This window comes from Ambystoma mexicanum, chromosome 9 (genome assembly GCF_040938575.1).
Source record: "Ambystoma mexicanum isolate Mex_15411 chromosome 9, UKY_AmexF1_1, whole genome shotgun sequence".
Taxonomy (NCBI): domain Eukaryota; kingdom Metazoa; phylum Chordata; class Amphibia; order Caudata; family Ambystomatidae; genus Ambystoma; species Ambystoma mexicanum.
This window is the reverse complement of record NC_090931.1, coordinates 469,882,720-469,910,144: the sequence shown is the minus strand read 5'-3', so window position 1 is coordinate 469,910,144 and position 27,425 is coordinate 469,882,720. Positions and strand designations below refer to the sequence as shown.

At 47.8% G+C, this 27,425-nt stretch overlaps 1 protein-coding gene across 2 annotated transcripts in view; it reads right to left on the bottom strand.

Annotated features, from left to right (window-relative positions):
- NLK (nemo like kinase) overlaps positions 1 to 27,425 on the bottom strand; it is a 1,539,426-nt gene that overhangs the window by 912,732 nt on the left and 599,269 nt on the right. For both annotated transcript variants that reach the window (XM_069615020.1, XM_069615019.1), the window contains exon 5: positions 11,042 to 11,127. In XM_069615020.1, coding sequence (XP_069471121.1) covers positions 11,042 to 11,127 — 86 coding nt within the window. The remainder of the gene's footprint in view (positions 1 to 11,041; positions 11,128 to 27,425) is intronic.

Genomic DNA, 27,425 nt, shown 5'->3' with positions numbered 1-27,425 from the left:
CGATATTCATTTAAATTGTCAAAAACTTTTTTTCGAATGCCATTTTGTCGAAAAAATAATTGCTGAAAAAGATTTTTTTTTACATTTTTTTATCAACTTTATTTAATAATTATACAAAACATAATACAACTGAGTAACAACAGAATGGGAACGAGCAAAAGATTACTCCATATACATCAGTGCAACAAAATGCAAATTACTACTAAAGTAACAGCTATTCAAAACGAAATCCGAAAACATCCCCACCCTCCTATCTCATGGCAAGACGTGATAACACAAAACACAAAAAAAAAGGACAAAACATACACCCCTACCAATCTACCAATCCCCAACCGCAATATCCACAAAATAAACCAAACCCTACACCTCATCCAAATAAATCCCTGAATGGCCCCCATCTCTCCTCGTACTCAGTTTCCCGATGTTGTCGAACTGCCTGAGTCTTCTCATACCAAGAGAGCGTCCGCATATCCGACACCCAGTTCTCGCAATGTGGCTTCTTCCTGGATTTCCACACCTTCATTATTTGTTTTATGGCCATTAACAATGCTCTATCAATCCATTCCGAACAATCCCACATCTCCACACTTCGACTATCAATTGAAAGGAAAATCACTGACAGAAAAGTACGAGGCAGTGTCATACTAGTTACCATATCAATGCAATCCAAAACTTCTCTCCAAAAGTCCAGCACTCTACTACACTCCCAGAGCATATGTAGATAGGTCCCTCTCGAGCCCCCACACCCCCAGCACAGATCTACATCAGCCAAGCCTCTCTCCTTCATTTTCAGTGGTGTCCAATAAATACGGCCTAAAAGACGTTGGTGAATATACCTCAGATTTAAATCAACCTTGGCCCTCACCGAAGCCCTCCAGCTATTATCCCACAAGCCATCAGAAAGATCAGTTTCCAATTCAGACACCCAATTCATTCGCAACTGACCCCAGGAACTCCTCATACAGTCCGCATCAACCTAACATATGTAGAAACTGTCCTAGGAGACGTAGCAAAAATCTCACAAATCTGAGGTCTACCACTCAAAGGTCTGCTCAACATTTGCAATCTTTCAATCAGCAACCGCTCCAAAAGCCCATATCTACCCGCCTCTCTATTATGCAGACTATAACGATTCCGTTTGAAAAAGAAAATTTGGAACGTCTTTTTTTTTATTTTACGTTTAGCTAGTAAAAAAAAGTGTAAATAAAAAATCAAAAACGGGGAGTTGGGGGGGAACCCCCCCATTACAAAAAAAAACAAAAACAAAACATTCCCCAAAAAATATTTCCGCCATTTTTGCTTCGACAAAATGGCATTCGAAAAAGTGACATTCTAAATAGCCACTATAAACCGACAGAAACATGTGCACTTGTTACATAGCAAGCATTTCTTAAAAGACTGCCACTTTTCTAATTTAAGAAAGTTTTCTTAAGATTTCAGTGAACTAGAAAAGGGATGCTGCAGTCTAGGAAATGCTATTTAACTCCTTTTTTCTATATGCAAAACCAGGGCTTTTGGAAGAAGACTCCCATCACAGTGCCTGCCCTGCATTCCTGATGGTTGCAAGGGCTGTTGTCAAGCCATAAAATCAGGCACATGCTAAGAGGCTTTGAGGCCAGGCAATCACTTTTTCACTTTCACAAAATATGGTGCTTTTGTAGAATGTTTTCATCCTTAATGGAGGAACAATTTTCTATTTTTGCATGCACCTCAGAATCGTGCCCTGAGCTTGTTCTAAAAGTAGTGTGGAAAGCCAACATTGTCCTCTCCAGTTTCCAATACCATCATTCTGAGGTGGGAGGAAGTATTGAAGGGCAAATGCCATGCTTTCCTGCAACACAAGCCGCTAAAATCTCTTGTGGGAGAAACATGTGGCTAAATGGCAGTATGAGCATTTCTATATAGACAGCCACTTTTCTAATTTGTGAAAGTGTTCTTAAGCTTTCATCAATTTAAAAAGTGGTGCTGTACTTTGGGAAATGCTATTTTTAGACCGAGGATAACACCTCAGAGATGTTGTTGTTTATTTCCTTTTTTTACATGCAAAACCAGTGAGAATCCCCTCCAAGTGCCTGCTCTGCATTCCTTGTGGTTGTGAAGTAGCAAATCAGGTACATGCAAAAGTGGTGGCTTTGATGCCTGGCCACACAGTACCACTTTAACAGGATCATAAATGTTACTCACCCTAGTGTCTATAGTACTCATAGTCCCAAGTCCCTTTTCTCCATACTTATGGGTGTCCCACAGCACAGGGACGGTACCGGAACCTTTTGGCAGCGAAAAAATTGAGCTTCCCCTTTAAATTTTGTATAGTGCGCAGGGGCGTTGCACGGAGCGTAGGAATTAGCCCCGCTCTCGGGTGCCTCACCTCAGTCCCCTTTTGACACATTGTACGCCTGTAAACCTGGCTGTACTCAAATGTAAGCCCCTGGCGTACTAGCGGGGGATGGTGGGTGGGACATATGGAGGAAAGGGGACTTAGGACTATGAGTACTCTAGTCACAACAGTGAGTAAGGTTTATTACTCATATGTCCCGTCCCCTTTCCTCTATCCTTGTAGGTGATTTCACTGAAACCACTGAACTGGCTGGCGAATTATAGCCTAACTAGATGCAAATAGGTTCCTGAGAACTGCCTGGCCAAACTCTGGGTCCCTCCTGGAACTGGTGTCCAAGGAGTAGTGCCTACAGAAAGCGGAGGGCGTGGCCCAAGTCACTACCTTGCTGATAGCCTCCCATGAGGCGTGTCTCTGAAGAGCTGCAGCCGTAGTATTGGTCCTCACTGCATGCGCATGGATTCCGGGAGGCATAATTTTGCCCTTGGCCGTATAAGCTTCTGAAATGGCCAGAACCATCCACCGAGCGATGGAAGCTTTGGACGCCTGAACACCGGGGGCAGAGCCACCAAACGTGAGAAACAGCACCTCTGTCCTCCTGAGCTATTTTATCCAGAAGCGGTAGAACTTGAGCACCCTCCATAGATCCAAGGAATACAGAGACCATTCTGCATCTGATTGAGGATTAGGGAAGAAGAATGGCAAGCTAATTTCTTGAATCAGATGAAAGGGGGAGACCACCTTTGGCAAGACTTTTGGTGCGACCTAATGAATTGTGAAAAACAATAAAAGGCTCACATGACGACAGGGCCTGCAGCTCACGGATCCTACATGCTGAGGTGAGTGCCACCAGCAGGTCCGTCTTCAGAGTTACCCATTTAAGATCCACTGAAGCCAGTGGCTCGAACAGTTTCTGCTGAAGAGCTGATAGTAACACGTTCAGGTCCCAGAAGGGATGGGACCTGTTGTCAAGGTGCACCTCCCCCCACGCCCCTGGCACACCTGCGTACCTGAATGCCTTGTTTTTATGGAATCCAGGTTACCCTCGACTCCGGTGCTCAACTTTCTAGACGCGGTATGGTCTGGAAGTCCACGCCCAGCCCTTTGTCTGAGAACTGGACTCAGCCAGAAACCCTCTTCCAGCACCACAGGAAGGACTTCCCACAGTATTATAGTGGTGCCAGATCAGTGCAAGCACTGACGTAGGAGCCCAAGAATGGAAGAGGTAGAGTGACACAGAAAGGTTTCAGGAAATAAAGGAAGTACAAGGTAAGAAAACACGACCCAAGGGAAGATGGGTCCAAGGAGGTAAGCACACAGAGGCAGGCTGGAAGGAGCAGACCAGGCACCTCAAGGACAAGAGACACTGGCAGGTCTACACCGGAACAGGAAGCAAGGAAACGAGAAGCGTCAATCCCGCAAGACAGGGAAATTTGCGACACATAGTTGGCAGCGTTTGTTTCCTTTATATGCACAGTTTATCAGAGCGAGGCTCTGTAGCTTCCCTGAAGGCACCATGGCAACCACAACAAGCCCCGTAGACCACGCATGCGCAGAAAACGGCTGCTGGTCTCCCGCGCATGAGCAAATGTTGCAAGATAGCGGCACACAGGAATTGGGACCAGGAAATAGGACCAAGCCACAACGGACCCCGGGGAAGGAGGTCCTAGAGACGCCACCAGACTCTCCATGGAAGGGGAGCGCGGAGCCGCAGAGAAAGCGGTGGTGTGACACCTGTGCACCGGCGGAAACAGTCATGACAAGCACTTGAGGTGTCCCCTGCACACCTCATACTGACGATATAGTCAGTAAAATCTTATTAAAGTTAAGGAGTGTTATTTTTTATAGTTTGCAGGTATTTTCTATACTTCCTCCCACTGATTTGGGACACTTTCTTTTTCGTATTGGTCGTTTTTGGTGCCAGAGTTGCATTTTCTCCCCTGTACCTGTGAATCCTTTTGAATGTTTTCTAATTCAGTGCACACATTAATTTAGATCTATTACCAACACAGGTGTGCATCCCTATAATTATCCTGCTTACAAAGCCCTTGAGGTGTGCCTTGACCATTTAGTTTGCTGACAAAATAACTCCCTCTCCCAAATTTTTTCAGGCCGCTAAGTAAGTGCAGCAAGTGTCAACCTGGGCTCCGGAATGGGTCACGTGGACCTAGAAGGAGAGGACATCGTCCAAGGGGCAAGAGAGGGGATCCGCCCCCTTCTCCCACGCCCAATGACAGAACCTGGTCTGCTTACTCTTTTATTGAGAGTGAGTGGATGGCTTCATAGCCTCTTGTATAATGTTCCAATTATTAGCCGACAATTGAGCTAGCTTAAGCCTCAGCTGATCAGGAGCCATGCTGAGAGGGCTAGTTTGCCAGATTCGGGTGGTTTACCGCTTCCTGCTGCTGTGTAAGGAACCCTCCTGCTAGGGATCGGCAGAGGACCGGCCTTGCGACCTGAGCTGTAGGCAATCCGAAAATCACAGCTTTGACGGCCATTGAGGAGCTATCAGTAGCAGCCTCCAGCCCACAGAAGGTCTGAACTTGCAGAGGATCCTTTGGAGTAACAGAGTGGGAGGGACGCCGTAAAATCTGCAGTTGTCCAAACATAGCTGGAAAGCATCCCCCAAGGAGCCCAGGCTGTGCCGCGCTGATAAAGCAAATAGGGGGCACTTGAAATTGTCCTGCGATGCAAAGAGGTCGATCTCCGGGCTGCCCCACGGGTGGAAGAGGAGTCAGAGAGCTCCTAATCAACTCCCATTTGTAAGTGTTGGAGCCCAACTTGTTCAACCTATCTGCTTCCGCATTGCTGTCCCCCGGAAGATGTATAGCTCTGATCGAAACCACTCGAGGAAGAGCCCATTCTCAGATTGTGACTGCTTCAGTGCAGAGCGCCCTCGATCTGGTTCTACTCTGTTTTTTCAGATAGAACATTGTTGTTGAATTGTCGGTTCTGGTCAGGACGCCTTGCCGCTGATTAGGGGGAAGAAAGGCTCTGAGAGCCAAGCCCACAGCCCTGAGTTCCAGCAGATTTATATGGGAACTGGACTCCGCCTTGGACCAAGAGCCATGAATGGAATGAGTTTCCAGGGTCACCCCCCAGCCTTGTAGGTACAAGTCTGGTCATCACTAGACAAGTGAGGGCTCCAGAGGAGCGAATGGAGCACGCATCGAAACACTGCTGTGGAGAAGCCACCAATCCCAGTCCGGGTGAAGTGTAGGTGGAAAGAAAAGTCTGTACGACTGCGATCCAGTTTCCTGGTCACAGGAAGACACCATATGAAGGTGAATGCATCTCATTTTGAGTCTGGCGTGCTGGAATGTCAGTTCACATGAGGCCATGAGCCCCAGCAATTGCTGAAACCACCACGCTGAAGTTGAGGCGTTGTGAAGGAAATGGCGCACCACTTTTTGAAGAGACTTCAACCTTTCGGGAGTAGGGAAGACTCTTTGAGCTACTGTAGCTCACCTGACCCCCAGAAAAAAGACGGACTGCGATGGGCATAGTTGGGAATTCTTCTGGTTGAGAGAGAAACCCAACTGGTACAGTACATCTGCTAGCCTCTGGCAAGAGTGAAGGCCCCCCCCTCCGGTGAGCTGGATCTCAATAGCCAGTCGTCCAGATATGGATACAGATGATGGCCTTCTGCTCGCAGGAGGCCCGCCACCACGTTCATAAGCTTGGTGAACATGCAGGGGCAGAGTCAAGGCCAAACGGTAGCACCTTGTATTGGAAATGGTGTGTCATGATCGTAAAATGCAGAAATGTCCTGTACAGCTGGAAGATGTGAACATGCAGATACACATCTTTTAGGTCCAAGGAATAAATCCAGTTTCCTGTGAATCTGCTATCTGAGCAAGTGTAATCGTTTTTAAGCATTTGAGGGGGTAGAGAGAGATTAAGGAAAGACAGATCCAGAACTATCCACAGGCCCTCAGGTTGTTCTTGGGTACCTAAAAAGTTCTGGAATAATGCCCAAAGCCCCTGTCCAGAGGAGGCACTGGTTGAACCGCTTGCAGGTTCCACAGTTGCAAGATCTCACTCATCAAGGCGGGAGAACCGATTTCCAATATAGGTGCAGAGCAAGGGCAGGGGGGGGGGGAAGAGGAAGGCTGAATACTGTTGAAACCACAGAGAGGATCCAGGGATTGAGAAAAGATGCTCACAGCTGTTTACAAACAGAACCAACCAACCCCCAACAGGAGTGCTGTGGTTCCTGACGTGAACATCATTGTTTTTTTGCTGTCAGACGCTGGTGTGAATCAGGGGGAGTGAAAACAGCCCATTGTGGTGTGCTGCTGCTTCCTCCTGTGGAAACTGGGAAATCTGTCCAGTTGGCGGATCTTCCTATCATGGAAACCCTTGAATCCACTGAAAGCGCTCGGCTTGTGGTCAGACCTGCCCTGACCTTGAGAGAAGGGCTTTTGAGTAGGTTTGGTTCGAATAGCTAGAGCCTTGGCCCTTTGAGTGGGTGTTTTTTTCTTAGTCAACTCGTCGCCCATAGACGAGTGGAACAGATCTGAACCTTCGAAGGGGAGGTGGAGGATCTGCTCCAGGACATCTGATGAGAACCTGATTGCGTGCATTCAAGTGGTCCTAAGCATATCCACCCCCACGTGCATGCCCCTTCTGGCAGTACCTATGTGGGAGACTGTGGACTGCTTTGAACGCTGCTTGCCTATCAAGAGGTACGTCTGAGAGTAAATAGGCAATCTCTGTCCACAGCTTTTGGTTTGCCGCGGAGAGCAGAGCGTCGGGTGCCTCAGGTGAAGCCTGCGTTGAAGTATAACCTGCTGCCGAAGGACTCCATCAGCTTGTCTGCTTTAGACAAACACATGGTTGCGGAAGGAGCCACAGAGGAGCCAGGAGGTTTGGAATAAATGGAGGCCGCAACCACTACAGAGGAATGCGGCTGAGGATGCGCCACAAGCAGTGCCTCATTGCTCTTCAGTTGTCTGAAGCAGCTGTCCAGCTGTTTGTTAAGTTGGGAATTGGCCCACGGCTTTTCCCAGACCTTCTTTGCTAGGGTGAGGACATCCTCATGGAGAGGGATTTCTGATCTGCTGGCCGATCAGATGACTAGAACCTTCGCCAGCACCCCTGGTTCCTGCTGCACCTGTTCTTGTGCAAAACCCCCAGAAACTCGGCCAGTCCCTGGAGCCGGTCATGAAACACCTTGACCGAGGCCGACGACTCGTGCTTCTCAGCGTTGTCATCTGTATCGTCCTGTGCCTGGCAGGGAGAACCCATGGTGCCAGGTTGAGCACCCTGAGTGACCAACCCTGTAGATCAATGCCCTGTGGGGCCGTAGTCGGAAGCTGAGGGATCTGCTGAGGAGACAAAGGAGGTGGAAAAGGAGGGTGTTAGAGGGTGATGGTGGAGGAGGGTACAGCAGGGCCTGCACGGAGAGGGAAGACAGGACTGCTGTAAACTGAGGGACCAGAATCCAAGGATGCTGCAGTGAAGGTCCGAGGGGCGGCGGCTGAGGGGGCAACATTTGTAGGATAACATCCTTTATAAGATCCTTCATGTACCCCACCTTTTGCTGCAACCTCATTAGGTTTAGGAATTGTTCGAAGAAACGCTCCTCGCAAGATATGATGTGGCAATTTGATTGGGAAGAGGGAGAGGAGGAGGTACCCGGCTCTCTGAAGCACTGGGCCCTCTGGCCAGCTCATTGCTTCTTGGGATCGGAGAAGGGTATCCCATACGCTAACTGGCACAGATGTACCTCTGGGGTTACCAGTCCCTCGTCGCCCGCCGGCCACTGCCACTTCCCGGGGAGAAAGGAATGCTGCTCCCCTGTGTGGCCCACTCAGACGGAGAAGGTGTTTACGCGGCTTATCTCCGAGCCTGCTTCCAGCCCCCTTGGCTTTGCCACATGCTTGTTCGTCATTTTGTGAATCAATCCCACGTCTTGAGGAGCAATGCGCCCTAGCCTGTCATCCGCTGCTGGGTCCTCCGCTGGCACTACTAAACGGTGCTTGAGGCTGGACACTGATGGTTTTGCACTAACCTAAGAAGAGACTCTGGAAGGCGACACATCCTCAGCGGTGCGGCTGGGCCAGGAACCGACCTCAGAGACAGCTGTGGAAGGCCCCCTGCCTTCAGTGATGGCACTGATAGTCAGGAGTGCGTGTGACAACGCCTCAGGCTTATGTCTGGATATAGACCCCCGAAAGCCCCTTGCACGCCTGTGCAGAAGTAGAGCTGGATAGCCCCTAGGAGGAAGACCCAGAAGGGCCTCTGGGCCCCTCGGCACGCCTGCCGGTAACTTTTACCGTCCTCCCGATGTTAGAGCCTGAAGGGCCCTTCCCAGTCGGTGTCGCCAGAAAGGAATCACTGTGCTGGGGAGCCTTAATAAAGAGATGGCTTAGCATTCATGGCCACAGCTCACTCGCGGCACCAGGAAAGCTCCGGCCGCAACTGAGCGCTACGCTACGACTGAAACCAGCGACCCCGACACAGCTGCCCACTGTGATCTATCTGAAGTGCTGCCAGCAAGCTACAGTCTGCAGCACGTCTATTTTCCCGCACATTGTCAACCGCTTGGGGACCTACCCATTAGGACTTACATCTAAGAGTTCCATCCCTTGAGATGACCCCTCCTACCACACAAGGGACCACCTTCTCCCCCCTGTAGGAGTACCCACCATGTGTCAGTCGAATTGTCCCTGCACACGGATGCCAGGTGCCTAGAGTGGGACAGGACCCCTCCCCGCCGCGGCGACGTCCAGCGGCTCCCCTCCACAGAGATTTCCAAACCGCAGGCCCAGACGAAGGCGTTCTATTCTCCAGCCGAAACGCCCCAAGGCCTAGCACTTCACGTGCCCCTTTTTTGACCTTTACAACTTGATAGGGGGCCCCTCCCCCTGGCGTAGACCTATGGTTGTGGTCCTCTGCTTTTGCAATTTAATTGTTACCCTGATTTGATTGTTTCGTCCCCTCTTATATAGCTGGGCTACTTGAACACCTGGCCGTATCAGGACTAACAAATCGGGCTTACTCCCCCTTGATTTTCCCCATATTTTCCCCTGGTCTTTGTGCATTCTTCACAAGCATCGTTTTGGGTACACCAATTTGGTTCTACTATGACTGAAGTTTCCCTGATTTATGGAACTGTACTCATTGGACATCCAACTTTAAACAGAGTTACAATCTAGCCTTTGTTAGCACATGGGGACCAAATAATTGGCCAGCATATTTATTCGCATTGTGTCACAGAACTACTAAACAACTTGCTATTAAAACTGAAAATACCCTGTTTTTTTCCGTTTACTATGCACAAATATGTTTTCTTACACCACTAGATGATACTAACCCACTCACTGTGTGAATATTGAACAGCGAGAGTATCCATTGTGAAATTGCCTTTTCAACTAGTGGACTTATGTTTACTTATTTCGATATATTCTTTTTTTTCTGTTGAGTAACTAGCCAGCAATGGCTCATTATTTCTTGGTTAATATCAAAAATCAATAAATTGAATTGAACGAAAATTAAGAATGAGGGATGTGTACCTTCTTCTATCACGTTTGTTGACCTAATAATGCATGTAAAGGATATTTGGCTTACTATTTGAAGCACTATCCTCAAGTTTTCATATAGAATTATATGGACACTCCGACATTAGGAGAGTGTCTTTAAATTCATCTGTGGTCGGAGCCCTTTTTTGTTCTCCGGCTTACCTTCTCGTGGCACAATTACTTTTTTGACACAAAGTCCTTCAGATGACCCGGAGGCGACGTATTGAAGATCTCTCTCCAGTGGGATAAGCGATTCTTCAACGATCCGGGAGCAACGGCGCTGCACGCTCTGCATGCGTCCCAATGGTGTTCGTTAGGCACTCTAAGTAAGCAAAGTGCATGGGTATCCGACCCCGGGAAGGAACAGTCGCACAAGGCACACCTAGTGAAGCCTCCTTCGACAGTCATGCGCCGGGGGGGCGAGATACCCAAGGGTGGTGAAGAAATAGAAAAATAAAATAGGGGGAAGCACGTTAAGTACTAAAAAAATGTGGCCGCACAAGCTGCCAGGTCAGTTCCCTTCACAATAGAAAAAGTAACTGAGGTGAGGAACCGGAGTGCAGGGCTAGTGGGCGTGCCTATGCACAGGGTCGCACCCCGGCACCTTATGCAAAATTTAAAGGGGAAGCTTAATGTTTTCGCTGCCAAAAGGTTCCAGGACCATTCCCGTGCTGAAGAATGCCACAATAATGGAGGAAAGGGCCAGGACTTATGAGTATGGTGCCTTTAAGGAAAGTGTTCTTGCATGAAAGAACACTTTCCTATGCTTGCATGCACCTCAGAATCAGGGCTTCAGACTCTCGCTGACTTTAAGCTTTAGATCAAATTCCTCCCAAAAGCACGCCAAAGAGGGTGCTTATCTTTTCTCCAAGAAGCAAAGGAATATTCTATTAAGAATTGGATCTTGAAGGCTGCAGGCACTGACTATTGGTGGACAAGCTCACCTTTTTTGTCCAGGACTACAGTCATAAAAAGATCCTTAGGAACAGCCTTTCTTAAGAAGTTGGTGTTAAGCTGCTCAGAGATGAATAAAGCAAGATGCAGTATAATGTGAAGCACACAGTCTCGACACAGATTATATTAGAATTATTATTTCTTAATTTCATTAACCAGTACCCGTATCATTACAAAACGATTTAATTTCAAAATCGGAAATCAAGGAAAACAAATATTACACAACCTTAAGAACACAGTTGCTGTTCACAAGTAGGTTCCCTGGTTTAATATCTCGATGTAAAATGCCAGCTGAGTGCAGATATTTCAAACCTAAAATAGAAAAAACAGAAATAATATGAAGCATCAACAAAAATTGAATCATACTTTACGAGGTATGACAGCAATTACAGTATATCCTTTCAGACCAAACAATTAGTTTAGGTTTTGAGATTCTACTAACGGTAAAACACATAGTTTTACTAGTTGGAAACGTTTGGATATTGTATGCAGTTAAATTACTTGCGTTTTGGGTTTCTTGTTCAGTGACATTTTGAGTTAAAATAAGGTTTATGAACTGGGGAAACACTTTTTGGCTTAAATAAACTGAGTCATGTTTTGTTTTAAATGCCATAGATTGGAAAAGCAACAACATCCATTTAACTTCAACAGAACCGCATAAAGGTGGTGGTTATTGTATGGCCAATTCAATTTTTCGCTTCTCCACAAACTTCTATAAAATGAGTAGACCGTTTAAAAGTGCATCAAAAATAGTATGACAGACCGAATTCCATAATGGGTTTTGTGTGCTTTTATGCCCAGTATAAAGAATGGTGATCGATTTTTTTCCCCCGAAAGTTATTTAGATCAAGGTCATCGATTTTCCTTTTTAAGATGAGGGATTTTTCGCTATTTACGAAATGATGGCTGTCAGGTAATGTATTCTTGGGGCAGGGAACTCTGAGACAATCTCACTATGTCCTCAGCAGGTAAACTCAATAAGGGAGCCAAGAATTAGGGCATGGGATAATGGTGGAAAATGTATGGTGCCCATCTCTATTCGTACAACCGTGCTCCGTCCCCCTAAATAGGCCTGCCTTCCCCTCTCCCCTATCCGCCCTTCCATACCCTGACTGGTCCTTGTGCAAGGCACATGACCAGCTTTGCCCTACTTCTTAGAACCTACCAGGGTGGCCTTGCCAGGGAGGCCGGCCAAGGGGCGATGGAAATAAAAGACAGCTCATAGGGCAGCTCGCATTCCCTGTTTGCCCTGATCGCCTACGAGGGCCCAAGCAGGGCCTTCCTAACACCCTTCAAAAACAAAAAAGTTAAGTGTCACTCATCTAGTTGCAGAAGTACTGTTTAGTCTATAGCTCCTACATATATTCAGGCCACTGTGTGTACAACTCAGATATGTGATCATAGACTATGTGCTGTTTCACTTTGTCGATGGCTGCATTTATCAAACACTAGGCCTGCCCCTCCTACATGCTACTAGATCACAAGTCTCTGCTGAAATCCAAACTCAATCCTATACTGCACCCCTGAGGTGGACAAAACTGTGACTGTGTAACCCCTGCTTTGTGTCCAGCGATTTAGCAACTCTCTAAACATTCAATCTAGCCCCTCCCTGTGTTCAACGTCTCTCTCATTATATGATCTCCTTTTACTGAGCATAACCTGTACTGCATTTATTAGTATATATTAAATATAACCTGTATTGCATCTAGCTGACATTTCTAGTGTGGCTTTGTATTGCAAATGGCTGAAATTCTGAGTGCGTCTCTGCATTGCATCTTGCTGAAATGATGAGTTTGGCTCTGTATTGCATTTAGGTGACATTTTTAATGCGGCTCTATTGGATCTGGCTGATATTTTGAATGTGGCTCCGTATTGCATCAAGCTGAAATTCTGAGTGCGGCTCTGTATGGCTTCTAGCTGAATATTTATTGTGTCTCTATATTGCATCTTGCTGACATTTCTCAATTTAGTTCTGTATTGCATCTAGTGGAACACTCTCAATTTAGCACTGTACTACTTTCTAGCTGAATATTTAAGTTTAGCCCTGCATTGCTGCTAGTTGAAATGTTTCAATAAACCATGTCAACTAACTCACAGACCAGAGTAGCACTTTGGCGGTCCAAAAGACAGGCTAACCCTCACCCGCAACACCTCGACACATCCGCCTCACAAACCCTACCCTCTAGAGAAACGCACCCTTCCACACCACTCCACTCCACTCCTTCCCAAATATCATGCAACTAACTCACAGACCAGAGGGGCAGTCTGGCGCACAAAAAGACCAGCCAATCTTCCCCCAACCAATCCACCCGTCCTCCTCTCTCAGATCATTCCCTCTACAGAAACTTAGCCTTCCACTCCTCTGCTCCCCAACCGCACAACTCTCAACACCCCCAAACTGGCCACAGAGAGAACACTGCCCTCCACACATCCCACCTCCAACTGCCCCACTCCTTCTTTAAGATCCACACCGCCCTCTCACACCCTTGCATTCCAGAGACCCCTCCACCACAGCCTTCCCATCCCTAAGTATCACTGAGCATCACTTGCCCACACGCTTTCCACGCCTGACCTGACAACCCTCTCACACACACAAGCACACAAACATACTTTCAAACACAGAACCCGCAAAACCCATACCATCCAATTTCTGCATGCCTCTCCTTACACCCTTAATCCCTACTCGCACTCTGCACCTAAATGATTCCCTTGCCCTCCCTCTCCCTCAACCCAGTAAAGTCCCTCTTTAACAGATGTTCTAATACTTACCTAATACTTACCCCCAACAACCTCAATATTCCAACAGAATTCAACAAGCCGACATCTCATCATACCATACTCCACCCCTTTCGTTCCAACTCCACTCTCCAACCACCTCTGTCAATGACGCTCTCACCATCTTGCTCCCCCTCCAGAACACCCACCCACCCGCATCTGGGACCACAACCAAATCCCCTTCACATGATCTCCCATCTCCCCCCCCACCAAACTTGACTCCCGCCCAAAACCCTAAACATCATGCACACTCTTTCCACAAACATCCCCTCCCACACTCACCCACGAGGCCTCCGCCGGGGGACCCCTTCCACTACTGTCACAACCCAACCACCCCAGCCTCCCCACAGCGGCATCCCAAAAGGCCACTTCCCGCCCCCATCACCCCTACCTTCCTGTATTCTCATCAATGCCAGATATGTCACCAAAAACAGACAAAACATATTTTACTTCATCACCTCTGAAAACCCAGGCCTCCTGTTCATCACAGAAACCTGGTTCTCCGATGACTTTAAACCCATTGCACACAAGGCTTAGCCCCCGAATACACACTCATCACTCACAACAGAGCTAGCAGAACAGGCAGAATTGCCATGCTCTACAAACCACACCTATCTATCTCACATTCCGAGGCACAGGCATTCAGCGCAGACTGGCAATCACTCCTAGTTACATTCATCATCAACCCCTCACTCCCCCCACTGCTTCCTGCTCATCTACTGGCCACCCGGCTACGAAAGACATTTCACTAATGCCCTAAGCAACTCCCTAGTAGACATCCTAGTTTTCCACCCCTCCCTCACTCTACTACTAGGAGACCTCAACATATGGTTTGATGTTATCTCTAACTATGCAATATCATGTACAAGGATGCCATCATACAGCATTTCTTTCTCGACACCCAGATCACCAACAATACTCTAAAGTGCCTTTGGTATTTTTATTACATGCCACACTTCTCTTTATTGTAGACCATGGCCCCTCGACAGTAAGCCTTGCTTTTACCTTCAGGAGGCTTGTTATACTCGACCTGGGCATTTGCACTTACTACTCATTTGATTAATTCCCATTATAGTATCCCCAGAACCCTATCTACACAGTTTTTTTTTAAATTATTTAACAATTTTATTGGTTTGTTCAAACAAAAAAAACAATGCAAACCAACATGCAGTGCATATATCAACAGCTCAGTTGTACATTGCTTAATTCCGGTCACTGTTCCCCTTATCCCACCCGCCATTACGAGCCTATTCCTTCCCACACTCCGTTTCTGCATCACGTGGTAGGGTCTCCCTTTCCGTGGGTTCTGTCAGATCTTGTATTGATCCAAACAATTCCGCTATCAATGATTTCCAGGCCATCAGGGTTCCCACCTCCTCCTCTCCCCCTACATTGCTCGCCTCTTGCCATACCATGGTTTCTGCATCCGCCCATTTCTGCAACTCTTCCCACCACACCTCCACCCATGGTCTGTGACATGTCTTCCACCCCATGGCAATTCTCCTTTTTGCGAGCACGTATGCTAGATCTTTGAATTTACTCACATACTTGAGTTTCTGCGATCTGGGGAACCACCCCCAGCAAACAGGCCCAGACTGTATCTATAATAATCTTGACCCCTTCTCTGCTAGTTTCTGTGCTACTTCACCCCAGAAACGCTCAATCGGGCATGACCAGAACATATGTACCATGCCAACTTTTTCTTCGTCACATTTGGGACATGCTTGTCGTCCTGCATTTTCAAACCTAGATATCCTCTAGGGTGTCATATATGCCCTGTGTGTAATATACAGTTGTATCTGTTTTAGTCTCGCATTTCTCGGCACCTTCCTATGGTACCCCAGGGCACGTTCCCACATCCCATCCTCCATCGGGGCTCCTACTTCCGCTTCCCAGTCTAGTCTCAATTATGTTAATTCCTTCCCAACCTTAGACATCATCATCTCGTACAGTCTAGAGATCTCGTGCCCCCCCTCCGTTATATCATATATTGTATCTATGGTAGCATCTGGTTCTTCTTCCAGTACCGTTTCGGGCAATGTTCTCCTGATTCTTTGCACCATTCTGTGATGCGTAATATACTGGCCTGTGTGCAACCCCATTTCCTCCCCCAGCACTTCAAAATCTATGATGGTCCCCTCCCGCCAGATATCCCCCATTGTTACTAACCCAAACGTTTCCCAGTAGTTTCCGATTATCATCCTTAGCTGCTTTTCTCCCCCTGTTAGTGCAACTAGTGGCACCTGCGGGGAACATGGGGATGGGTTCTCCATCATCTGGCATGCCCTGCGCCACATCTTCCATCCAAGTATCATCATCTTGGGGCGCCCTTCCATTTCTATCTTGGGCAACCACATCATCTCTTTCAAGTAAAATGGGGCACAATCTTGTCCAAACAACCTGGATTCTGAGGTCACTTCATCTGAAAGCCGTTTGGCAACATACTGCAGTTGGCTCGCTACATAATAGACCTCATAGTTAAGCAGTTTTATCCCCCCCCTTTCTCATAAAAGTACAGTAGCTTCCATAGTGCCACTCTATTTTGCGTGCCATGCCACAAGAAATCCCTGCACATACTGTTCAGTTTAATAAAAAACTTCTTGGGTATCAGGTATGGTATTTTCCCAAAATAGTGAAGGAGCCTAGTTAGGACCACCATCTTAAGCATTTCCCCACGCCCCATCATTGCCAGGGGCAGCTTCACCCAGAATCTCATACACTTCTCGATTTTCTTAATGGCTACCTCCGTATTATGCTTATGCTCCTCTTCCACTGTGTGGTACACGTCTATCCCAAGATAGCGAAAAGTACTAACCGCCCATGGTATCTCTAACACCGGTAACCGTCCCACTGGAATCCCCCTATAACTGCCTAACGGGAAAATGCTAGATTTCTGGGGTTTCACCGCTATACCAGACAACCCCGCATAACTCTCCATCACTTCCTAAATGTATTGGAGATTTTCCTCCGGGTGCCGCAAGTACAGCAGCAAATCGTCCGCATATAAGGAGATCAAATGTCAGTCCCCTCCCACAGCGATGCCTATGGTATCATATTGTTGTCTAAGGTATATTGCTAGGGGTTCCAGGGCTAATATATAGAGCATTGGGGACCATGGACATCCCTGTCTGGTGCCTCTACGGAATTGCCATCTTTCCGATATCACTGTTCCCGTTCTAACTCTGGCCAACGGTTCACTATATAGCATCTTCGCCCACTGTATATATCCAAGCCCCATCCCATAGCCCGCCAGGGCCGCCAGCAGCCATGGCCACTTGACCGAGTCAAAGGCCTTTACTGCGTCCAAGGACACAATTGCCATTTTGCCCTCGCTCTCGCTCCCAAACTCAACAACCCGTTGGAGTCGTCTATGATTATTAGTTATATTCCTATTCGGGACATAGCCCATCTGGTCTGGGTGTATTAGTTCGCCAATGACTCTCTGCAATCTGATTGCCAAGACAGCCATCAATATCTTGCTGTCCTGCTTCAACATCAACAAAGGTCTATAGGAACCACAGCTATGCCCAGGCTTGTTGGGCTTACGAAGCGGTATTATGATCGCTTCTCTAAGTGACTCTGGCAGCCTTCCCACCTCAAACGCTTCATTTAGCATTTCTAACATTGGGGGGAGCACTTCTTTATATACTTTATAGAATTCACTTGGGAATCCATCAGCTACCGGAGTCTTACTAGTGGGCAGCTGCCTCACCACCTCTTCTAACTCCTCCAAAGTAATCGGTACATGCAGCTCCTCTCTTTCCTCAACGCTTATCTTAGGCAGTCCTATGTCCTCCAGTGTTTCTGTTATCGTCTCATGACTACTTCCTCCCTCATCCCCGTATAGTAACCTATAATAATCTGCAAACTCCTGATACACTCCCTCTTGGGTGTCAACTACCATACCGTCTTCTCTCGTTCTTGTTCTAATCGTGGGTCTGGGGGTTTCGCTCTTGTATAACCATGCTAAAAGCCTTCCTGTTTTTATTTCCTACCGCATGCTGTCTCTCTATATATTTTTTATAGTTGAGGTTACACAGTCTTTTCCAGTGCCCCGCGCATTTCTGCTGTAGTTGAAGTATCAGCTCCATGTCTTCCTTCGTGTTACTTCCTCCTCTCAATGCCTTTTCCAGTTCCCTTTCTGTTTCTTGTAGGTCAGCCAAGATCCCACCTTGCAGGCCTTTAGATTTTGCAATGGCTATCCGTCTCATCACAACCTTGAAGGCTTCCCATAATGTGCCCGCCGAGTCTACGCTACCAGTATTTATCTCAAAATAGTTTATAATCTCCTCCCTCACATCCTCCCTAAAAAAAGGGATCCCCGAGTGTCTCCGCCTGGAGGCACCAGGGATCCCTTGCTCTCAGGGGGCAGTACGCCATCCGAGGACCAGGGGCGAGTGGTCCGAAAGGACCCTCTCTTTATATTCCGCCTGTGTAATCTCTGTTATTACCTCCGATGTAGCAAAGACATAGTCCAGCCTCGTATGTAACTGCTGCGGGGCGGAATAATGCGAGTTTTGCCTTTCTTGGGGGTGTTTCGTCCTCCACACATCCTCCAGACCAAAATCCTCTAGTAATATCTGCAACGCTTTAGCAGCTGGGGCGGGTCTATCAGTCTTCCCATCTGATCTGTCCACCCCAGGGTTTAATACACAGTTAAAGTCCGCTCCCCAGATCACCGCACTCCCCATACACATGCTAAGGTTAGTACACAGTGTTCTGAAATATGCCGCTGTATTTTGATTTGGGGCGTATGTATTTACAATGCTTATCTCCCTATTCTCCACCAATCCCCTCATTATGACCATCCTCCCATCCGTCTCCGCTATTTCCTGCAACAGTTTAAACGGGACATGCGGCACCACCCAGATAACCACTCCCCTAGCATAAGCAGAATATGACGAGCCCACCACAACCCCTTTCCATTTCTGAGCAACCATCTCCATCCTTTCCCGTGTCAGGTGAGTCTCCTGCAACAGTGCAATGTCTATCTTTTGTCTGCGCAGGTACAACATGACCTTGTTCCTCTTTAAATAGCTATTAAGACCCCTGACATTCCACGTAATTATTTTAAGGTCCCCTATGGCCTATTAGAGTTCCCCTGCCCCCCACCGGTGCAGTCCAGATCCAACTTCCATCTCAGTCTATATAGGCTCGTTCCCCATTTCAAACTCCCCTTATCTACAAACACCCCTTCCCCCTTACCTCCCTTCCCTTCCCCAACTTTACCCCCACCCCCCAACTGTTGCCCAGCTCCATCCCTGGATCTCAGGCCCCCCCGCATCTAGCTCTTTCTGGCGATAGCCTGTACACGAAGCTCAGCAGGGTGAGGTCGCCCTAATGGCTATCCTGCTACTACTACTATTACTTGGGGGGTAAGGTGCCTGTGTCCTGCCGCTCCTATTTGCTTCAAGTCAACCACATAATGCTATTCAGTTTACTCATGTGCTCAAAACTCTATATTCCAGTCAGTCACGTATCAGTAAAATCAAGGATATCATAACCTGGCTTCGACACTACCCATCCATACCCGTCTATCAGTGTCTTTATCAAGTCTCTACTGGGATACCCCGCAAAATGATAAACCAGTATGCATATAACATCCCAATCACTTATCGTGCTCTTCTTGGGCCCGTTCCGCATCTCGTTCCGGGCAGCCCTGTAGATCCAGCCATGTAGCTGCTTCCTCTGGGGTATCAAAAAAGAACATTCTACTTTTTGTGCAATACTTTCAATCTTGCAGGGTACAGAAGCATATATTTGATGCCGGCCATTCACAGCCTCCTCTTCACCGCCACATAGCTATACCGCTGTCTCTGGACCAGCATTGTATAATCAGGATACGCTGTAATAATAGCCAAAGCTTTTTCAATCGTTCCCCCTTTTCGAAAGTACTTCAAAATCTTCTTGCAATCTTTATAGTTCAATATCTTGGCAATTATTGCGCGGGGTGGGGATCGAGGCTTCGGTTTTCTCATGAGGGCTCTATGCGCTCGCTCCACTGTGAATCCTTGCAAAAGTTTATCGCGCCCTATTTCTTGCAGGATCATATTCTCCACATAGTCCGTAGGGTCCTGGCCTTCTTCTTCCTCTGGCAGGCCAACCCCACGGATGTTATTCCGTCTCGCTCCTCCTTCGGCTTACTCTGCACGGTTCTCCAGGTTAGCCACTTGCTGCTTTAGTATGTGGACCTCATTTGCATTATTAGTGCTGGTGTCCGTGTTAGTTTTGACCGCACTCTCCAGGCTGCTTGTTCTGTCTGCCAGCGCCCTGACGTCTTGTCGCAGCAGGTTGACTTCTATCCCCACTGCGTCTATTTTAGCCTCCAAGGAGGTTCGCAAATCCGCCATTGCTATCCCCCCATGAGTCTCTTAGCTCTGTTATGGCCGTTAGTATCTGGTGGTTTTCAGTCTCCAGGGAACTTTCCGTGGGTGCGTTTGCGCCAGTGTGGGTTGTTTGCTTTTGCCCTTGGCCACTCTCCCCGTCATCTTGCAATCTTGATCAAGTGTCCAAGGCCCCTTTGTACGTGGTGTAGGAATTCTGTTTCTCTATCACGCCGTGACGCCAGTGGGTCACTCCAGGCCCGGGCTGTTATCCTTGGAGTGCCCCGTATGGATTTGTGTGCGCTGAGCTATGTCTTCGGGTGGGTTATGTCCTACCATGCGTTCAATTGGCTTTACTGCTTCTTGTAGATTGCTACTGGTCACAGTTGGGCCATCAGTCTTTTGGGCTCTTTATATTCTGCGCCTACTGTCCGTGTTCACTGAGGCCTTACCCATGCCATCTGCCACCCAGCTCAGCCCTGTACCTCGCGCTCTCCAATATTAGCAATGTCTTACGCAGAGCTGGAAGGCCTTTTCTTTCCCCCTGGCATCTAGCACTTTTATTTAGTAAACACAATGGTATAATTCTGTTTGTATGAGGTGCTCAATAGGCACCTCCACTGGCTGATGGCTGCCACAATCCCTGTTTCGCCACAGGTCCCAGGTCTCATGAGTACTTATAGGCAAAGTTGTATCCAGTGGGCCGCGCTGGCTCTTCTCCTTCAGCGCGACTCCTATGCTGCTTTTAGCCTGCAGAATCACTGTGTCTCCCTCCTTTGTTCTGCTTAGGCGTGCCACTCGTGTTTGCCGGGATTCTACTTAGTCTGAGACTGCACTGTGCAGCCCCTTTGATTCCCCACACAGCACGGTTTGCCATACGTCGATTGATCACAGTGGCCGTGGTCCGCCTGGCAGTGCTCTGCGAGTGGTTGCAGCCGCGGGCTCGGGGGACTCACGATATTCCTCAGGGCTTCACCGTCGTTTAACAGCTCCTGCACCAGCTGCTGTTCGGTGCGAGAGCCTCTCCGCCATGGTCAATTCAATATCCGGTATTGGTTGCACGGAGCAAGGGGCGCCTTGTTTTGATGCCCGTGCCGTTGTGCACCTACTTGTATGATGGCAGCGCTTGTTCCAGTTATTGTTCCATTTGATCTCGCCTACCTTGCAGGAGAAGTTCCCAGCAAGCCGCGCCGATCCCTCTTTCAGTTCGGTTTGACTCCCAGTGCTTGTTCGAGTCAGCAAGCCTCTGTACACAGGTCCTGCACACACGGGTGCCTCTATATTTTCATGGAGCGCTTGATGCGCAGTCATGAAACCTCTGTTCTTTGTTGGTCCTGCGCCCTGTAACTGTTATTCGCACCGGTCATCCGCACACCTCGGCTCCTAATATGCAGCCCCTGTATCTCCGAGGCACACTAACACGCGGGCGGCAGGGAGCCACACACTCGATAGTCTTGTATAGCTGGGGGGGCCGCGCGGGCTCCAGATGCCGGTCCCCACCATTCCACCCATGCGGCCACCGCACTCGCGACCTGGGTGCACCCGTCTCTTCGAGCCCCCCACGATAGCTCCGTGTCCTCACTGGCGATCCCAGCTCTCCGTTTCGGGCGCACAGATCCACACAACCTCCAAGGGACAGTGTCCCCCTTATCCGCTTCGCGCTCGGGTCTATACAGCTGTTCTCACTGCCGCGGCTGCACCTCCTTTGTTGTCCGCCATTTTGGATACTTTGTTTCGGAGCTGCCGAATGCTTCGCAGTCAATTTCACTTCTGTCGCTTAACACGATTTACTTGGATTTTGTAGTTGTGGCAGGGCGCTCATTCACACTCCTGTGCTTCCATTCCTGAAGCAGCTTTTCCATTTTTAATGCGTGTTCACACGGATCGATGTCGGATCCCCGGAGCAGCTCTCTCAGGCACGTCCTATTCCATGGCTAGTTAGCCACACCCCCAACCCTATCCACACAGTTCTTGCCGTTTTACAGTCACAACACGGTTGCCATGACAACGGCACACAGCATCGACATATTATGGTCTCTAAATTCTTTTTACATTTTACTTTTACCTGCAAATTAATTTTTACCATTTTGCGCATGCCAAGGAGCTGTTTTAACAGTAACTAATACTCTCTGTACCACGGACTACCACGTCTACAATCTAAAATGGCCGCCGCCATGAAAGGTTGTAGTTTCCATGGCAACCGCACGCTTGTTCCACAGTAGACGGCGATTCTCTCGCAGGGACGCAGACTTGTGCATCTACGAGCCGTACACGGTAAGCATCTTCCGCTTGTTTTTCACAATATTTGATCCTTTCTGCATGTTCACTTGGGGTTTAGCCAGCTGGTGCCTGCCACGGACCCCGTGATTAGACATTATACCAGATTGCCAGCATAGATGAATACCGTTACCATTGAGACTATAATCTGCACGTATCGTTATGGATTCTGGGTACCGCATATGATTTAGTGACCTCACGCTTGCCCAGACAGCACGAGCACTTTGGTTTTGCTAGTTTTTTAACTTGTTTTTTAACTCTGATGCATAACATGAGACTGGCCACGGTAGTATTCTGCACGGCCCATACTATTTCTAGCCTGTATACGCCATCGAGCATAGGGCTAGATCCCCTGCCCATCTCCTCTGGGGCAAGCATACTGCCCCTTACAGCAACCTTTTTTCCACTGCTCCAGCCAGCAACCTGAACTGCTTCAAGCCTTCACTGAACCCTGTTTTTTGCAGTACGGTCTAACACAAACTACTTTCACATTGTGTTGTGCCTTATGGTCGCTTAGAGACCACTGTGACATTGTGTTGTGCCTTAGGGTCGCTTAGAGACCACTGTGACATAGTGTTATGCCTTAAGGTCGCTTAGAGACCACTGTGACATTGTGTTGTGCCTTATGGTCGCTTAGAGACCACTGTGACATTGTGTAGTGCCTCATGGTCGCTTAGAGTACACTGTGTATTAGCACTGTGTATTAGAACTGTGTATTAGCACTGTGTACTAGCATTTCTCTGATTCTCTGCGTTAGTACCCACACTGCAGCACCATTGTGCACTTACATTGCGTACTAGCTTCTCTCTGATGATTTTGTGCGCCAGTTCCCTCTAAATTCAGATATGATAACCTGGACCTTCCTCATTATGTTCCCATTCTGCCTGGTCCCCCATGACACCCCTTGTACAGGGCCACACTTTCGCTTACACCCCAATGGCCTCAGCAGACTAGCCTGCCCCAGACATTATCCCATACCCTGCCCCACCCCCTTCCTACCCAACATCAACCCCTTCCAGCCTACCTCCTCCATCGACTCTCATCGCACAGCAGACACCTCCAGCCCCCAAGAAGCATCACAAACTACTCCCATCGGCCAATCCACTATCACGAACCTCACTACCAGCAAATCCTATCCCTGCTCAGGCTTATCGAGACTCACCCGACTCAGATCCAGAACACACACACCCGTATCCTTCCTCAATCTAGGCAACAAACAAAATATAACCTTAACCAAATCTGCCCCTTCCTGCACACGCCCTACACTTCCGTCAGACCAGATATCACACGGCCTGAACGCACCCTCCCCCCGCACCCACATCAAAAAATCATGCATCACCACCGAAACCATCAAAGGTGCACTCATCAATGCGAGATCTGTAGTCGCCCATGCCCTAGACATAGCCGACATTATTTCCTTCAATGATCTCGACTTCATAGCTATTACAGAGACCTGGCTCCACCCAGCGTCTGGCCCCTCTCTATCACTTGCTATACCCAATGACTATACCATCTACCGTGCAGACAGACAAACAGCTAAAGGTGGTGGAGTAGCCATTATTGCAAAAAGCTCCATCAACATAAGACACATACAAAACCAATCACTGCCATCAGCGGAACTACTCACCCTCAAACTAAACACAACGCACACAAGCACTATCACCATCCACCTCATTTACAGACCGCCAGGCCCTATACTATCCTTTAATGACGACATAGCCCTTTTACTCTCTGACAATATCAAACCTAACTCTCGACTACTCATCCTAGGAGACTTTAATCTAGGTCTCAATGATGAGAAAGATGACAAAGCTCACACTGTCGCCAACACAATTTCAGAATTAGGACTCACCCACCATATCACACAACCCACACACAACAAAGGCCGCATCCTTGACTGGATAGCTGACCTCAACTGCAACACTACCATCCTTTCCAACACTCGATGCGCTTGGACTGATCACCACCTTATTACCTTCACCATCAACAAAGGCACTCAAACACCAGGGCCTTCCTCCAATGCCCCACCCACACTCACAAGAAACAACAAAAATATCACACTAGAGAAACTCCTCCCGTTACTCCAACCCATCATCGACTTCTCACCCACCATGACCAACCCTACTGAACTAGTAGAGTTATACAACACAACTATCCTTAAGGCCATAAACACCATAGCACCACTCAAGCTTCGGAAAGCCAAACCACGAGCACACCTCAATTCTTGGTTCACCCCCAAACTAAAAACACTCCGCAAATCCAAAAGACAAGCTGAATTAGCATGGAAACAGTCACCATCCACTATTAATAAGACATCTTACGCACTGGCATCGAACATCTATAAATCAGCCATCATCCAGTCTAAAAAAAACAGCAACGCCAAATCTAATACCAAAGAGCTATTCAATATCCTGAGAGAACTCGAATCACCCTCCCCCACTCCAGACACTTGTAACAAAGACATCCACTGGTGCACGAGCATCCAGGAAGCACTCCTAGGCAAAATTGCCACACTACAAGCCAAAATCCTGACAAAGAAAGAAAGCCTCACCCTCACTGATAACATCACCCCCTCTACACACACCCACACCACCCCCCAAAATGATGACAATAACCTCTGAGTTTTCCACCATAACCATCAAAGAGGTTGAAGAAATAATCTACTCTCTTAAACCGTCCAAATGCCAAGGCGATACCTGCCCAGCCCCAGTCATTAAAGATGCAGCCAAACAACTTGCTCCCTTCATCACTTCCCTCATCAACTCATCTTTCACCTCCAACATAGTGCCCAACAACCTCAAGGACTCCTGGGTTCTTCCTTTACTTAAGAAGCCCACCCTTGACACTAATGTCCCCACCAACTACAGACCCATTACGACCGTACCCTTCCTACTAAAAATCCTCGACAGAGCTGCCTATCTTCAGATACAGAACCACCTTGAGAAAAATAACTTACTAGGACTCAGACAATCAGGATTCCGCCCCAAACACGGCACTGAGACCGCCCTGATTGACCTTAAGATACAGATGGACAACATTAAAGACAATGGTAAACTAGCCATCCTTCTCCTTCTTGACTTATCGGCCGCCTTCGACCTGGTCAACCACGACATCCTCTGCAAACATCTATCCTCAGCAGCCAAATTTTCAGATAACGCCAACGCATGGATCCATTCCTTCCTTAACAACAGATCCATGAGAGTCTACGCACCCACAGCCTCTGCCATCCCAGCCCCAGTCACTTGCGGTGTCCCCCAGGGCTCCTGCGTCTCCCCCACTCTATATAATGTGTTCACGAAACCCCTCTTTGACATATTGGACCGCTTGGGTGTCATCTACACCAACTACGCAGATGACACCCAAATACTGATCCCTTTAACAGGCGACTACTCCACCGACCTCACTGCTCTCAACAACATTTATTCCATTATCCAAGAATGGATGGCCAAGCATGGCCTATGCCTCAATGACGACAAGACCGAACTTCTTCTCCTAGGTTCCCAACCCAGACTTAATAAACTCGACAAACTCTATCAAGCATTCACTATAGACGGCAATAACATCATCGTCTCTAACAGCGTCAAAACCCTAGGAATCTACCTCGACTCCTCCCTCACACTGACAAGACAGATCAATTCCATATCATCAGCCACTGCTTACACCTGTAAACTCATCAATGCCAGCAGACCTTACCTCTCACCATCCAACTGCATCACCTTAGCCAGAGCGCTAGTCCTTTCCAAAGTTGACTACTGCAATGCGTTATACTTGGGAACCAGTCAGAAAAACATCAACAAACTACAAGTCATACAAAACAACGCCTTGCGAGCAGCCCTGAACATACCCAAACATGAACACATTTCGGACGCCAGACGCACCTGCCATTGGCTATCCATACCACAAAGAATTGAATATAAAACCATCTCACTCACACACAAATGCCTAGCTAACCAAGCACCCAGATACCTATCCGACAATCTCAATCACCACACCCCAGCGCGCCCTACCAGATCAGCTCAAACACATTGCTTAAATATCCCAAGATTTAAGCTCCAAAAAGCAGGTGGCTCCAGCTTCCCCGTGCTTGCCTCCAAACTTTGGAATTCACTTCCACTCGAGCTGAGATCAGAACCTTCCTTTCACAGATTTAGACACAACACCAAAATTTGGCTTCTATCCAAAGAAACGTAAACTGCCTAGCCCTACCTTACTAGCATGCACCAAGACTGTAAATTTGTAAATATGTAATCGGTTTGTACATTTCTGTTGTATTATTCTTGTTGTATTCATCGCAAGCGCCTGGATGCCCTAGGGCCAGGCGGCGCTATACAAATAATAAACTAAACTAAACTAAACTAAACTATTTCACTACCCATATATTTTGCATTTCCTTGTGCCATGGAATCACGCGCAGCACTCTAATAAATGCCCTGTTCCACCCACAGTGGTGACCTTTTTTGAGACATTGTGTCCATCCTCACGTCTACAGGCAATTGCCTCCACTATCTGACTTAACCAGTCCTCTGGCACTTAGCGGGCAAGTGCCTCTTTATGGAAATAGCACCACTCGCCTTTAGTACATGTCTAGCTCTTCCCTCATGTACTCTTTTGGTCATTGTCAGCAGACTTGACCTACTTGGGATTTTCTAATCCTCCATCTGATTATTTGGACAACCAGATCGTTGTCCTTCCGCAACCTAATACGGTAGAAATTATTTGCGAGTGTAGTATCTCTCTGGGTAAGCCCTGCAATGAATAGTGATCATCATATACTAACAAGCCGATGGCCTATGCCCAAAGCCGTAGACTCAAGCTCTCCATCACTTTATGTTGGTGTTATTAGGGCAAACCCTCAATTAAATCGAATTAAGTGGACCGAGGGAACTATACGTCAATATGCAGACTCCCTCACCTCGGCTTTCTCTCATTCACAGTTAAGTAACAAGCGCACTAATGTCTGCTATTACGATCTTATGCAGAGACATGCACCAAATGTGCAGAAAAACAAAAATTACCAAATCCAAGAACTCATGTTTTCGACATACATGTCAAAAACAAAAAAAATGAATTTCGTGCTCAGAGACGCAAAGCTCTCTTGCTCCCAGTTAGCCAAAGAGCAGTAGCTTTGTCCAAACTTAAAACGGCTTACAGAAACTGGTTACGTTCCCATCGTGCAACTTTATTTCAAAACAATGGTGAACTCATGTCCCTCACTCGCAACCAAGACACCGCCCA